Source organism: Hippopotamus amphibius, chromosome 5 (genome assembly GCF_030028045.1).
Source record: "Hippopotamus amphibius kiboko isolate mHipAmp2 chromosome 5, mHipAmp2.hap2, whole genome shotgun sequence".
Classification (NCBI taxonomy): domain Eukaryota; kingdom Metazoa; phylum Chordata; class Mammalia; order Artiodactyla; family Hippopotamidae; genus Hippopotamus; species Hippopotamus amphibius.
Window position 1 is genome coordinate 26,394,611 of NC_080190.1, and position 15,364 is coordinate 26,409,974.

Below are 15,364 nucleotides of genomic sequence, written 5' to 3' on the forward strand. Positions count from 1 at the left end.
TGAGCAACTGAGAAGATGATGGTGTCATTCACTGACGTGAGAAAGACTGGGAAGATGTAGCCTTGGCTGGGGCATAGGATGAAGAGTTTTGGCCTTTGTTAAGTTTGAGATGCCTATAGAACAGCTCAATGGAAATATCCAATAGTCAGAATTCAGGCTTTGAGATATGTATTTAGATATATATTTAGAAATGTTCTATGTATAGATCACATATATTTAACTACATATGGATTATTACATGTAGATATCTACATATAGATAATTTATGCCATGAGATTGCTTGAGACCACCTAGGAAGTGGGTAGATAGGAGAAGAGGGAGTTTGGGCCAACACCCAAACTCCAACTCTGAAAGATCTAGCAGAGAAGGAGTTAAGTAAGGAGACCTAGAAGGAGCTGCCAGTGAGATAGAAGAAAACCTAGAAACCATGAGAGAAACAGTTCCAAAGAGGAGGGAACCATGCATATGTCAACTACTTGACAAGAGCATGGTTGTCAACCCTCAGTGGAGGGTTAGGGCAGGAGCTCAACTGGTGATGGCTGAAGAAATAATATGAAGTAAGGAAGTTGAGATCAGGACTATAAATAAGTCTTATGAAAAAGCTGACTGAAAGGAAAGCAGAGAGGAGATACAGTAGTTCGACAGAAGTGTTTCTCAACCTCAGCAGTATTGACATTTTAAGCTGGTTGATTATTTGTTGGGGAGAGCTCATGTCCTGTGAAGTTTAGCAGCATCCCTGGCCTCTACCCCCTAGATGCCAGTAGCAGTGCCCCCCTCCAGTTGTGCCAGCCAAAAATTTCTCCAAACATACTTGAATGTGCCCTAGTGGGGCAGTGTTTCCCCCATTTGGGAGATACTGCTCCAGAGAAATTCTTTTTTTTTAAGATGGCATTTTATTATTTTATTTTATTTTATTTATTTTATTTTTTGGCTGGGTTGGGTCTTTGTTGCTGCATGCGGACTTTCTCTAGTTGAGACGAGCAGGGGCTACTCTTTGTTATGGTGTGCGTCCAGAAATTTTTGACCTTAAGATTTTGGAGCTAGTGATGACAAGATCAAGGGTATGATCATGGGAGCTTGGTGGCTGAGCAAGATATAGAAAAGATCATTGAAAGTGGGAAATTCGAGGAACTGAGGCCAAGCGGTGATCAAAAGTTGAAAATAATTTTTAAAAAGAGTAGCAGTTGATATAGTCTAGTGGCATGAACTTGAAGAAGGTAAGTTCTTGAAGGAGAAGAGAGGAAAAATATAAAACATTAACTGATGGAACTCACATAGTAGTTTCATTGTTAGCAATCCGGGAGAACAATTTCATGAAAATATTCCTGAACGTCATATACACAATTTGAAATAAAGTACAGAGTATCTAGGTGTTTAAATATCATATTTAACTAACTCAATTTTCTTGCTTTTCCACTAGCTACCAACCCGATACTGTTGTGCCTAGCTACATTAAACTACTGTCTTTCACCTATAGTGTCAAGAAGCAGGATGGACTAGGGGTACAAACACATACAGATTGGTAGATTGGCAATGGCAAAAGGAGTGCCTGCCTAATCATTGACATAAAAGTAAATTGGCTATGCCATTTAAATGTATCTTATAATCCCTTCTGTTTAGTAACTATCATGCTTTATAATGATCAGATTGTGTCCATGAAGTAATTTTTTAATATCTGCTACATTTTAAAAAAGAGGATGGAATTATCTCCGCAGTCCAAGTGTTTTCTAAGAAAAGCATTCAGCTTCGAATATTCTGTACTCTGTATGCAGAATCATATGAATATCAGAATGTACTTTTTTTTAAGACGCAAGGACAAAAGAAAGTTGCTAGCATGATGGAAAGTAAAGAAGTCCACAAAGGAATATTTCAGATCGAGTGGGAACATAAGAAAATGGAGATGGAAATGGAAGATCTAAATCAGAAGGCTTGGGATATTCAGATGCTGTTTTTTTCAAGAGATCGTCAAAAGGTAAGTTCTCCCTACCCCCTACTATATAATTTTAATTTCATTCATTAATGTATTCATTTATTCAACCAGTATTTAATAAGAAGCCTCTGTGATGTCAAGAATATATTCTATACTGGTAGTATTTCACAATACGACTAATGAATTCTGTTCATTTCTTCCCATAGTTTACACTTTCTGCCTCTGGTTCCTTGTGAGCCATTCAGTAGTATGGTTCTATCTTGCAGTTCACCAGGAATTTCCTAACTGTCAAATATAGTGGTCCCTTTCCAAGTCATCACCATCACTGTAGCATTTGTCCATCTTCTTTTTTTTTAAGCTCTTTATTGGAATATAATTGCTTTACTTTTTTTTTAAGCTCTTTATTGGAATATAATCGCTTTACACTGTTGTGCCACTTTTTGCTGTACAATAAAGTGAATCAGCTGTATTGGCCGCGCGGCATGCAGGATCTTAGTTCCCTGACAAGGGATTGAACCCGCACCCCCTGCAGTGGAAGCGCGGGGTCTTCACCACTGGACTGCCAGGGAAGTCTATCCATCTTCATTCCTAATTGCCCATTCTTTTGGCTTTAATCATCCCTGTTTTCTCCTGTATTTCTTCCAACATGTCAGACCACCCTGCCTCTTTTCCTATTGCGCTTTTGTTTCTAACTCTTAAGTATAGCTATTCTTTACGATTCTGCCCTCAGCTCTGTGCTTCTTTCCATGTCCTCTCCTTTGATGATCTCTCTTTTTCTAGCTTCCACGATCACTGCTAAAAGACTCATTCAAGCTTTCTGGATTCCAATTCAATTCCAATTCCAATCTAAGCTCTCTGAACCTGACCTTTCTCAAGCTCTGTTTCTATATTTCCCACCTCCCAACAGCTCCTCTTCTTATTTTGCTTATTTCTGTTCTTTGAGTTGTTCACTCGGGGTTAAAGTTGTTTTCCTCTTTGATTCCTCTCTTTCCCTTGTCTTTCAAGTCTTGCCTAGTTTATCCATTTACTCCGTTATTCTCTATGCCCACTGCCTTTACCGTGCTTCAGTCCTTCCTTTTCAATGGTTTAGAGTAATTTATAATAATCTCCTAACTAGTCTCTTGACCTTGGATTTTTCTCTATCTTATCTATACTGTATATGCTGTCATAGTCACATTTTTCTTCAGCTCTAATAGCATTACTACTCTGCTCAAACATTTTAAACTTCCTCTTCTTACCTGGCAAATGAATTCTCAAATCCTTAAGTGGTGTTCAGTGTCCTTCAATCTATCTTCTCAAATTCATTCCCACTGTACCTCTTACACATCAGTATTTTCAAACCAAACTGATTTATTTTCTAGGATTCTACTTCTGTGCCTTTGCTAATACTGGTTCTTCTACCTGAAAATTTTTTCCTCATTTTTTTTTTACATCCCAAATCTGTATATTTTTCAAGGTCTGGTTTAAATGCCACGTCATCCATAAAGCCTTTTTGATTTCCCCAGTTATAACCCGTCTCAAATCACCTTTTTTTTTTCAAATCACCTTTTAATTTGCATGTCATCTTACATATCTTCTGGCAACTGATCATACTACATGTTCTCTTTTTCCTGAAGGCTAGGTCATGTTATCTTTGTTATCTCCCTCAGTGTCTTTAACTGGGACATTGTTAATATGGGGCTTATGAGATACTCTCAAATGAGACACAATAAATATGTGATGAGTTGAATAAATGAATGAATGAATGAAAGAGAAAATAAACTCTAGGCATTTGTAATTATTAGTATATAGGTAAGTGTATCAATAGTCAAATATTAGTAAATAGTATGGCACAAAAGTCAAATCAATCCTAACTTGGATAGATATTTTTTAATGGGAAACAGTAACTTTCAAACTAATATAATCTTTATAAAATTATCTATTGAGAGAAATAGAGAAAAATATCCTTACAAACATTGTGGGTTTTTTTTTTCCTCTCAAAGTACCTAAATGAACCGAACTATGAGACTCTGATTGCCATTCAGATTGGAATAATGGAGCAAACCATTGCTGTTTTAGATAAGGTAGGTCTCAAAGGTTTTGATCATTATAATTCCAATAGTTGTGAATGATTTGAACAAAGTAATAGTTTTCAAATCATGAATTCAAATAGAACCTACCAAAATCTTGGTCTTTTATAATGATATTCAGGATGTAATTAGAGGTCCCTAAATAGTGTCTTTGCAGCCATAACCAATGTTGTAACCTGAAGCACTTCTTTTTTTAAAATCTTTTTTTTTATATTAGAGTATAGCTGATGAACAATGTTGTGTTAGTTTCAGGTGTACAGCAAAGTGATTCAGTTATACATATACATGTATCTATTTTTTCAAGTTCTTTTCCCATTTAGGTTATTACAGAATATTGAGCAGAGTTCCCTGTGCTATAAGCAGGACCTTGTTACCTATTTTAAATATAGCAGTGTGTATATATCAATCCCAACCTCCCAATCCATCCCTCCCCCCCCCCACCCATAATCATAAGTTTGTTTTCTAAGGCTGTGAGTCTGTTCCTAGTTTGTAAATAAGTTCATTTGTATCATTTTTTTTTTCAGATTATGCCTATAAGCGATATCATATGATGTTTGTCTTTCTCTGTCTGACTTACTTCACTTAGTATGATAATCTCCAGGTCCACCCATGTTGCTGCAAATGGCATTATTTCATTCTTTTTTAATGACTGAGTAACATTCCATTGTATATATGTGCCACATCTTCTTTATCCATTCATCTGTCGATGGACATTTAGGTTGTAAAGCAATTCTTTTAACATTCAAATTAATCCCTTGGGAGATATTGGAGTGTAGATGAATTTCCTGTTTCACATTAGGTTACATTTTATGTAGTAGAAGTGTTGATAGTCTTTCCTTGGCATTGTAAAGGATTTTTTTTACTCTACCATTCTAGCTTTCAACAAATATTTTAAGTACCTACTATGTGCAGGCATTATGCTAGGCACTAGGGATGTGGTGGTAAGATATCTTAATGATGACAGTGTATTTAAATTTTAAGAATAATGTCTTTATAAAATATATTTTTTTCAAAATTATTTTTGTGGGGTGTCATGGGAACAAAAATTTCAGACCCACAGAAAGAATGTGGAAAACTGCAAAAAGCTACTTAAAAAACTGAGAAGGTGCAGCAATCAAAAAGATGTAGCAAATTATGTGCTAAGCTGCAATTTACGAGAAGAGCTGGTGGCTGTCTCAGAGAGAAAAGACATCTGTAATGCAGTGGGTAAGATTTTTTTTTTTAATCAACAATCAGTTTCTTTAAAAGTAATCAGAATTCCTAAAATCTATATAGTGGTGATAAAGCTACCAGTATTTGTTCCATATGTTTAATTGATTCTGAGTGCTGTTTCTGTATTTAAAAGTATAGGTAACAATCCAAATAATTTCTTCTTTGTTTCTGGGATAGGGTCTAAACTGACTTGTGAAAAGATTGCCAAAGAACGATATGAAAACATGATGCAACAACAAAAGTTAACAAAAATTTCAAAAGAACAAGCTGAGCAGATTTTAATACTACAGGCTGAAGTTGAAAGATTAAGAATGAAAACATTTCCTGCTCTCGTTTAAATGTAAAAATGCTGGTGAGAAACAAGACCAAATCAATCATTTTACAAAAAATTCATTTGGTTAACATGATTTCTGTTTCTCTTATATCAGGAAATTTAAGTAGAGTCTCCTCTTTAAGTGGCATATTTTTAATAGTGAATTGTTTGATTTTAGCCTTAATCATTATAAAAATGTGTGTCCTGCATGAATAAATGTCTGAAATAACATGAATTATTTTTATTCAAGAATGAACAAGATTTTAACTCAGAATATATTCAAAATCTATTTTATTGTCTTAATTTGATCAAAAATTATTTTCACAGTAGTATAGAAAGTTGTAAAGACAAAAAACTATTCTTAGCCACTACTGGTATTTCTAATTTTACAAAATGACCAGAAACATTATAAGATTATGAGTGATCTTTATCTTTTATACTTTTCTATATTTCCCATTTTCTTCCATAAGTATTTCTCTGTAATCAGAAAAAAATTAATAGAATGTTTAAGATTATTCCCTGTCCTACCAATGGGAACAAGGTGAACTGTTTACTTTTACCAAGCCCTGAATCATTTTTAAATTACAACATATCTTCTTCTACATAAACATGACATAATCTTCTATATTTCATATTTATTGCAACAGAACTTAATTTTGTGCCCCACCCAATAGTTTAGTAAACAGAAAAAAAGCGTTTTCTCATTTTGTGATATTGTGATTTATAATAAGAAATATATATATTTGGCCTTCGACACCATTCCTGACACAGAGATCCTAAAACCCTTGGCGTTTCCTAAGTGATGAGAGAGATACAAGTGCTTTGTTATGTTAATGAGGTGAATTTTGGCCTGCACCTAAGGATGCAGGCTGATTGCCAGGAGAACCAACCCTGTATCCCAACCTCCCATCCACCCACCCACCCTCACCCACACCCCGACCCCCCACCTCTAGGGAGGGTTAAGGGGCTGGAAGTTGAATTGATCACCAATGACCAATGATTTAATCAATCATACCTATGTAATGAGGTCTCCATAAAACCTCACAAGGAGTGGGTTTGGAGAGTGTGCCCAGAGAGAGCAAGCAAGCTCTGAGCCTTTCCCCGTACCTGGCCTTATGCATCTCTTCCATCTGGAGGTTCCTGTGTTAGATCCTTTTATAACAAAATGGAAGCGGGAGAGTAGTACAGACATATATATACTACCAACTGTAAAATAGTCAGTGGGAAGTTGTTGTATAACAAAGGGAGTCCAACTCGAGGATGGAAGATGCCTTAGAGGACTGGGGCAGGGAGGGTGGGGGGGACTCGAGGGGGGGGCGTCAAGGAAGGGAGGGAATATGGGGATATGTGTATAAAAACAGTTGATTGAACCGGGTGTACCCCCCAAAAAAATAAAATAAAATAATAAAAAAAAAAAAAAAATGGTACTCTGGTAAATAAAATGTTTCTCTGAGTTCTGTGAGCCACTCTAGCAAATTAATTGAACCCAAGGAAGGAGGGAGTCTTGGGAACCTCTGATTTATTGCCAGCTGGTCAGAAGCACAGGTAACAATCTGGGCTTTCAATTGGCATCTGAAGTGGAGGGAGGTCTTGTGGGACTGAGCCCTTAACTTGTAGAAATTGATGCTATTTCCAGATAGTTGTGTCAGAATTGAGTTGAATTGTAGGACATCCAGATGGTGTCTGAGAACTGCTTGGTGTGGAGAAACACAGACACACACAAAGGAATCTGGTGATCAAAATTCTTACATTTCCATGAAATAGTTTATCATTTTATTCATATAGAGGATGATAAGTAATGAGAAGATTAACTGTTCAGAAAACTGCTCTGCCTTTCCATAGCCTTTGGACTGCTACATTCCAGGGTGATACCATTGGGATCATTAACCACAATCTCCAAATTGTGTCAATGTCTCATTGTTATGCAATTTGTGAATTAAATGTTAAATTTAATCCACAACACTATATTCAGTATACACTGGTGTAGGTAAAGCGAGAGAGCGATTGTAAAACATTCTATTTAGAAAAAAATTTTTTAGAAGTTTTAAAACCTTCTATTGAAAAATTGCCAGGACAGTACCATAACTGATCACCTGTATAGTGATCAGTGGTGGGAACAGTAAGGAAAACAAAACCAATATCATTTTGACAACTCCCCTCCTTAGACCTAGAATGACTCCTGAAGTAGTCAATTTGGCTGATTAAGCCCGTTGGTAACATCAGTTTGGCCCACTGGTAACATTTCCATGTCACCTAAATTAGCTGCTGGAGCCTCCATTTGCTACTAGTCAAGGCCACAAATTTCACTGGACAATACTTTATGGATTCCCGGGTCTTAACAGCCTGTGTCATTTCTGTTTCTTAGTATCTACCCTGAGTGATTCTGGCAATGCTCCTTGCTTGAATGCCTCAGCTTTGAGGCATAGAGTGGAGGTTAGCAACAGCCTCTTGCCCCCAAGCTATATTCTAGTAGCAGCACTTTCAACAGGAGGCATCTTCTGGTTTGGGGGTGTTGGCAGGTGCTTTGGAAGGGCACATGGGCCATGAACCCAATTCTCTCTTGATATGTCCATGGTACTGGTTCCTCTTAGCTTCTGCTGAACTAAGAGCAATTATATTCATATTTTTATAGCCCTTTAAAATGTCATCTATATTATCAAGTAGTAATATAATTAATTGGGTCAAACATAACATGGTTTTGAGGCTGGGACTTGAGAGTATGAACTCTGTTCTGGGTTGCCTGTGTTCAAATTCTGACTCTGTCACTAAATAACTACTTAATCTTAAAATTTCCTCATCTTTAAAATCAGGATGTTGATAATTGTAATACTGAAATGAGTTAACATACTTTTAAAATTGGCACAAAGCAACTGCTAAGTGTTAGCTTTCATTTTAATGAATAAAAATAGTTCTCATTCAATAGTTCTTAATAAATATATCCTATTAAATAGAGGTGAAATTCAATGGAAATCATTAAAAGGGGGACTGCTTCGTGGGCATCCCTAGGCCCCAAACTCTCCCATAAGCCCCATCCAAACTCCATGACCTACCTCCTCTTGTGGAAGTGCCCACTGAGCTGTTGGAGCCCTCAGCACCAAGCCAGTGCCTTAGAAATCCCCATTGCTATACCCTCAACTGCTCCCCAGCTCTCCCAAAACCAGAGTCCCACTGATGCTGTAGTTCCCCCAAGTGGACATGTAAGGGTGACTCCAGGGGATGTGCCAGTCAGCTGTGGGCAGCTGCAGTCAAATGGTGGTACCATCACCAGGAAGACTACTTCCCCTGCCACATTTAGGACCTCTGGCTGAGCAGCAAGAAGCAATGGAGGCTGGTCAGCAACAACTCCCCAGGGATGCCCATCTGGAAATCCCAGAGCCAGGGAAGGCCCATGTGAGGGCTGAGCCAGTCCTCTTGGGTTCACAGAAGCCAATGACAATGGCGGTGTCTAGAAGGCAAGAATTGGAGCGAGGGGTAGGGGTAAGTTACTGGCATGAGCACTAACAATTAGAATGCATGAAAGAGCAGGGTCCTGATATGCCAACATTAATAGTCTGCTGGATCATGGAGAACGACTGGCCTGAAAGTAAGGAGCAGTTGGGGGCGCAGAAGGGAAGCTTAGGGTAGTAGCTGTTTACCAAATAGTAGGGAAGATTTTTTTAAGATGGGGGTTGGGGGGGGGGGATGGTTGTGGAAAACTAAGTAAAGCTGTCTTAGCCCTTAAAAGGAGCCAAAACCAGAAATCTGAAAGCTATCAGGAAGACTGGAAACCAGAACCAAGAAGCCACTGACCCACAAAGTTCTCCGTCATCTCTGCCTTTCTCTGTAAGGGCACACTTAAGCACACCAGCTTTTCTGCTTCCAAGTTCACATACAACAGCTCCAGCCATGAAAAGAGATAGGCTTTCTTTTCTTGAGCTCAACTCCAGATTCTCAAGGACTGGGCGAGCTTGAGTCATATGTCTGTCTGTGGCCAGGATGACAGATAAAGTACAACATGGCAGCCAGAACCCCAACCCAGTGAAGGTGGGTTTCTGCCTGAGGAGTCACTGTTAATGGAGTAGATATGCTAAGTTTAACCTATTTCACAGATAAAACTAGAAAGGGAGATGAATGTAAAAGGCCCTGTATGCCATGATGCCTTGAAGTGGGAGATGAAAATATGTGGTTTTATATGAAATAGATGATCATTTCACTAAATGAAATGAGGAATACAAGTAACAAATCTGAAGAGAAACTAATATAATTTTGAACATATGAATTTAATTACCTGCTAGACCATCCAGATGGAAATATGTGGTAAATGGGTAGAAACAAGGAAGAGGCATAAACTTAGGAGAGGCAGGCATTTTTAGACAAGTTTAGGTTTAGACATTCACTAGATGGGCTATTTTTTAACATTTAAAACTTTTTACCACAATAAATAAAACAATATTAAAACTCACTTCCACAATTGTCCAAATTATTTTTTTAAACACGACAATTCAAAAATTTTCTTTCACCTTTAACTGTCAAGTTTTCTTTGGCAAATTTATTCAAAACACTAAATTTTCATTTTAGAACCTAGTTTATATCTATATAGAGGCCCTAAATTGATCCAGGTTCACCAGGATACCTTTCTCTAAGCTCTAATGGTTTATATCTTCCCTTTAAAATGTATAAATATCTTTTAATTATGTTGTCATCCACAAAGATATTCTGAAGAACAAAATTATGAATTAAACACCTATAAATTCTTCTTCATTTCTGTTATAGTGTAACAATTTATCATCTAACCCATAGTGGTCTATCAGCTGAGTAAGGCTTAGTCTCTTGTTCTCCTCAGACATAGCTGATTGCAGCTCATAAAGCAGCAGCTGGCTACAGCTTCTCCACTTCTTTATTAACAACTGTAACTGAGACAGGTCATTCTGAAACAGGAAAAAAAAAAAAAGATAAATTTATGTCAATAACTAGATAATCATCCTGTTTTAACTTATTTAATGAAAATTGTTAAACTAATCAATGAGTTGTAGGTTTAAAGGGTGACACATTTAGACATGAATGGGACTTCTACCCAGGAAAAAAGCAGGATGGTTTTAAGTAAAATGGTTACACAGTCACTCAAATTGAGTTCTATGGCTGTTTTGTTTGGTCAAAGCTCTGGGCTATCCTTACCCTCAGGGAAAAATCAAATCATTAGATAGGGCAAAACTATGCAAAGAAGCAACAATATGGGTTTAAAAAAAGAAATCGACTTTTTCTTTAAAAAATGATATTCACATTAATAGCTTACAATGCCACTATCTTATAAAACTCAAGTAGCTGTATTTAGAAAAATCCTAAAAATTCAAGACAGCAAATAAGATAGTATTCCAACATTTATTACACATTGCTGGGGACAGAGCAATTGCAATATACATGAATGATCCAGGTAAGCAAGGGTCATCTTCTTCCAAGTGCCCAAATTCTATTTACTTCAACCCATGTGGGTTGAAATCTAAAATCTAATATATATTTGTTGTTTTCTTAAAGAAAATGCTTGGAACATTTTAATAATGTGTTAATAATAATTTAATAACACGAGATCATTACTAAAAATACTTTTTATTGTATACTCTGTGGCCCATTTTTAGCTTTTTTCTCACTTACTGTCACCTTTGCTTCTGTTTTCATTAACTTGTAGCTAATATTTGAAACCTCTAATACTGCTGTGGGCTGGAAACTAGAGAGTAAAGCTTCAACTGCATATTAAATGAGGGCTGGGACTTTCAAAAAGTTATACCTGGTATTTAGAGGCCTCTTCTACTCTACTCTATGACTTTGATTTGATTTGAGTTAAACTTGTTGGAAGCCAGGTTTCTGGATACTTGGCTTATTTCTTATTATGCTAAGATAAACTTATATTTCCTTTTTGAAATACTTTCCTACCATTTACCTAAAAATTAAAAAAAATGATCAGGCAATGGTTCTGAAATTCTTCTCACCTTTGATCTATACATTTTGACTAGTTTTAATCTCCGAAGAAGGTCTTCTTTCTCCTGAATCTGCTTCACCAAATTTGCTTTTTCTTTGTTTAATCCATGGTTGGGAAGAGTCTCATTCATAAAGTCATTTTTGAGATCACTGCATGACTCAGTATCAAGTGATTTAGATTCACATTCATTGATATTCTTGAAAGTATTTTTCAAGTATGTACTTTCTTCAAATTCACTGTCTATGTGTTTAAAGTTTTCTTGAAATTCCAAACAGTTCTCTTCTGTTGAAGGTGCTGGTTTCTCTGAAAAGCTCTGATCATTTTCTTCACTCTCCACTTTAAGTCGTTTTACCACATTGTAACAGGAATTAAATGAAGATCTAGTTTTCCTTAATCGTTCTCTAAGGGTTGCACTCATAGGCTGAAAAAGGCATCAAATATTAATAATGTTAATCAAGAAAAACATTGATATAAATAAATCTACTAGAAATCAAGACCTTACATTTCTATAGCAGACACCACTAGATGGCTTTGTCTCCATGTATCTAAAGTAACCATCACAAAATATCTTTAATCCCTGGAAGCTCCACTAAGTTTTATTCTCTTTTCATTTTAGCAAAGCCAGCACTCTAAAACAGTGTTGAGACACTTATCTCAGTAATCACAAACATCTGTTCAGCAATTAGCCGAAGCCTGACGTGGTTAGGTGCTTCTGAGCTACAAATTAAGGAAAAGACCTAGATCTTTCCACCAAAGACCTTCATGACATCAGGTTCAAACTTCCTGTTTGGAATGCTGTAATAACCTGAACTGAAACTAAATGAAAAGAATTGAGTCAAGATGAAAATGTGAGGGAAAGTCCAATACATTATCTAAGGGGAAAGACCCCCCAAATTTTTTGGGGGGGGGTGGGTGGGTAATACTATTTTATTAACATTTAAATTTCACCAAGAGTTCAAGTATACACTAGCCACATGTTCAGATTTTTGAAATAAAGATAAAATGGGCAAACAGCTTTAAGGGTGCAACGTATTTAACACTGCACAATGTATTCAACAATTAGACAATCTAACTATACACTTAGGAGAACAAGTATAGGGACAAGCCCTGGAATTGGAGGAAAAACCCTCCATTCAGGACTGAACACAGGTCCTTGGTTGCTGACAGAATCTCCCCTGGACTTCAGACTTGAGACGAAACTAGGGAGTCTGTCAATATACACAAACCCCTGAATTCAGAACAGTAACTGGATAGATTGGCCAAAGTCAATTCAGATTGTTGGGGCCAGGCTGAAGCAAGCAGGGTAGGCGGGAGGCTGGAAATGCTGCAGCTGAAGTCCAGGACTGGCAGATGAGAGCCCATCATCTTCTAAAAATCGCCAATTTCTACACAAGTTCCTAAGATGCTTTCCCCAAACAGGGTAAAATTATTTGTTAATAAAAATTTTACTTATTGATCTACATATTATGTTAACAATGTTCAGTAGACTTAAAACCACCATTGCCATAATACTTAGAAATACAGAATAGATCCACTGAAATAACTAAGATTTTCATACTTGTTTTCTCCAACTACTTGTACGGGGAAATGGTGGATTGGCACCGGTCTGTGGAGTGCTAGGTAACATCACAGCTGAGTCTGATGGACTTTTCATCTTGAAATCTTGCTTTACTTCTAAAAAACAAAAAATAATCACAAAACGGAAATCAAATTAATCCACACCTCTATACATTCCTCAGTTCTTATCAAAGAATTTTTTATTGTTGTCCATAACATCAACAAATAAGCCAGCCAACTTCCTTCTTCACTTCGTTGTGATTCATCCTTGCTTTTTGCAGTTTATTTGCTTTCCTAAATCAGATTGTGTTGGTCATTATGGTGATTACTAGTTTTTTCATAAGTTGACTAGCTAGCATCTCACATAAACAACTCTCCATTTGTTTTTATTAATTGATAAAATCCTCAAAACTTGTCATATAGGAGGGAATAACAACTCTGGACAGTCAGGAATTCTTTAATTTCATTGCGCCAGCTTCACAGTGAAAGGAAATGTAATTGAAATCTCGACTCAAAAAAGCATAATCAGACCTATCACACTACCGTAAATCCTAAAACGACACTCCAGGCCTGAGGAATAGGAGCACAAGCACAGATAAATTTACTCTTTTCTGAATCGTTTTCGACTAAGTAGCCCAGAGACCATGAAAACGAGAAATTGAAGTTTGTTTCTCAAACAAAGGCCACCAACGCCTCCCCTCCCGCCACCACAGAAAACCCACACGAGCACTCAAGAGACCCCAGGCCTGAGGTGGAGCTGAGAGACGCCCTGATCGCGAAAAGGGAGCACCACTCGACTTCCCATCCGATCCCCGAAGAAGCCCAGGTCTCCCAAACACCCGCTCCGCGCCCCACGAGCTACCTCCCTCCGCCATCCCCCGACAGCACAGGGAGCTCACGCAGCCGCGGCCGGGCGCCAGGCGCCTCAGAGCTGGGGCCGCGCGGGAGGCGGGAGAGACGCGCGATTGGCCAGACTGACTGACGCGCGCTGCCCCGCCTCGCCCAGCGCCCGGAGCGGCGGGACTGCGCGCGCGCGGCCGAGAGCCTCCACAAGGGGGCCGGGCGAGGCGGGGCCACGTGATTGGCCAGAATGACTGATGCGCGCGGCTCTGCTCCGCCCAGCGCCCGAGAGTGGCCGGATTACGCGCGCGCGGCCGCGAGTCTCCGCGGGCATTGGGCGCTTCCCGGGATGAGCTTCAAAACGGCTGCACGCTTTTCTTCGCGGCTTCCCCTCCCTCCTCTCTCCTTGCATCGCCTTCCCTTCCCGCCTCCTGGCTTTTGTGTGTTTGTGAAGGACGCCTGAGAATGCCCCTCCTGTTCTGGTTCCTGTCAGTCTCTTCTCGCTCCCCACAGCAAAGGCCTTTCCTCAGACTCCGCGGGACCCAGAGGCGCGGGGAGGGCTGGCTGGTAAATTTTCAGCTTGTGAACTCCAAAGGCAGAGACCGCAAAAGAGCAGCGAGGGGTTCAGTGGCGTGTTGAGATTCAAACGTGTTAGAAATCTCGCTGACAGCCCCGGCAGATGCAGTTGAGCTCCTTTCTAGCTTTTGCTGCCGCACACTCTGCAGTCCCGCTGCGGGTTTTCTGCAGGATCTACCTCAAAATGTAGATTTCTTAGCTCGGCTTTGAACCTTTTCGTCAAATCTGAGAGAAAATGTAGCCCAAGGAAATCTGTTGCGGTGCAACACAGGAAGCAGAACAATCAATAAGATTGGGTTGGTCCAGAATTGGGGTTATTGAGGCAGATAGGGCCCTGGCTGAATACCGGGCAGTGGCATCCTCAGCCTGAAATCATCGTCCTCGTTTCCTGTGTGGTGCTGTTGCGTTGCTGTGCAACAGCAGAGTTAACTAAATTGGGTGGCGCACTGGGTTTAGGAAAAGACAGTTGAGTAATTTCTGAGTCACGTGAAGCTGGGAATTTTAACGGGCCAGTGTTTTGAATCCTAGTGAATGGCCGTTTTAAACGTTGAGACTGTCTTTTTACTAACGTCTGATAATAATGGCTTAGAGGTAGCCAGGACCCAGAATTAATTAACTGCTAAACAGTGGGATGTAAATATAGAACCTGAAGACAACCTAATGCAGTGATCAAGGACATAAATGTTGGAGTCAAATTGCCTAGGTTCAAATCCCAGCACCATTATTTTGTGTACTTTGTAATGTAGCGTCTCTGTGCCTCAGTGCCCTCATCCATAAAGTGGGGATAATAGTGTCAACCTCCTAGGGTTTTGAGAATTAAATGAAAATTCACAACAGGCAGTGAAAAAGAGCGGTAGGTATCTAGGAAGCGCTCAGTAGTTATGTTATATATGCAACTATATTCACCATTCCCT

At 38.8% G+C, this 15,364-nt stretch overlaps 2 protein-coding genes across 4 annotated transcripts in view; one reads left to right on the top strand and one right to left on the bottom strand.

Annotated features, from left to right (window-relative positions):
* Nucleotides 1–5,666, top strand: part of CFAP43 (cilia and flagella associated protein 43) — a 113,332-nt gene extending 107,666 nt beyond the window's left edge. The window contains exons 35-38 of the mRNA XM_057736513.1: nt 1,808–1,972; nt 3,913–3,993; nt 5,052–5,205; nt 5,389–5,666. Of these exons, the coding sequence (XP_057592496.1) occupies nt 1,808–1,972; nt 3,913–3,993; nt 5,052–5,205; nt 5,389–5,549 (561 nt within the window). The 3' untranslated portion in view covers nt 5,550–5,666. The remainder of the gene's footprint in view (nt 1–1,807; nt 1,973–3,912; nt 3,994–5,051; nt 5,206–5,388) is intronic.
* A 3,616-nt stretch (nt 5,667–9,282) lies between these two features.
* On the bottom strand, nt 9,283–14,856 carry SFR1 (SWI5 dependent homologous recombination repair protein 1). 3 transcript variants are annotated; one of them, XM_057735714.1, is made up of 4 exons: nt 14,797–14,856; nt 13,036–13,151; nt 11,488–11,898; nt 9,283–10,431 (listed from the first exon to the last, which is right to left on the bottom strand). In XM_057735714.1, the coding sequence occupies exons 1-4, from the start codon at nt 14,807–14,809 to the stop codon at nt 10,240–10,242; spliced, it is 732 nt and encodes a 243-aa protein (XP_057591697.1). In that variant the 5' UTR covers nt 14,810–14,856; the 3' UTR covers nt 9,283–10,239. The 3 variants fall into 3 exon arrangements, with proteins under 3 accessions (XP_057591697.1, XP_057591698.1, XP_057591696.1); XM_057735715.1 differs by lacking the exon at nt 14,797–14,856 and adding an exon at nt 13,757–13,894; XM_057735713.1 differs by lacking the exon at nt 14,797–14,856 and adding an exon at nt 13,897–14,022 and having other exon boundaries at nt 9,284–10,431.
* Between the last annotated feature and the right edge of the window lie 508 nt (nt 14,857–15,364).

Excerpts from the sequence above, each read along its gene's own strand:
- SFR1 (XM_057735714.1), bottom strand. Across the intron at positions 11,899-13,035 it reads CAAGTAGTTGGAGAAAACAA|CCTATGAGTGCAACCCTTAG; the intron begins GTATGAAAATCT and ends TGCCTTTTTCAG. Across the intron at positions 10,432-11,487 it reads TCAAAATGTATAGATCAAAG|AATGACCTGTCTCAGTTACA; the intron begins GTGAGAAGAATT and ends TTCCTGTTTCAG.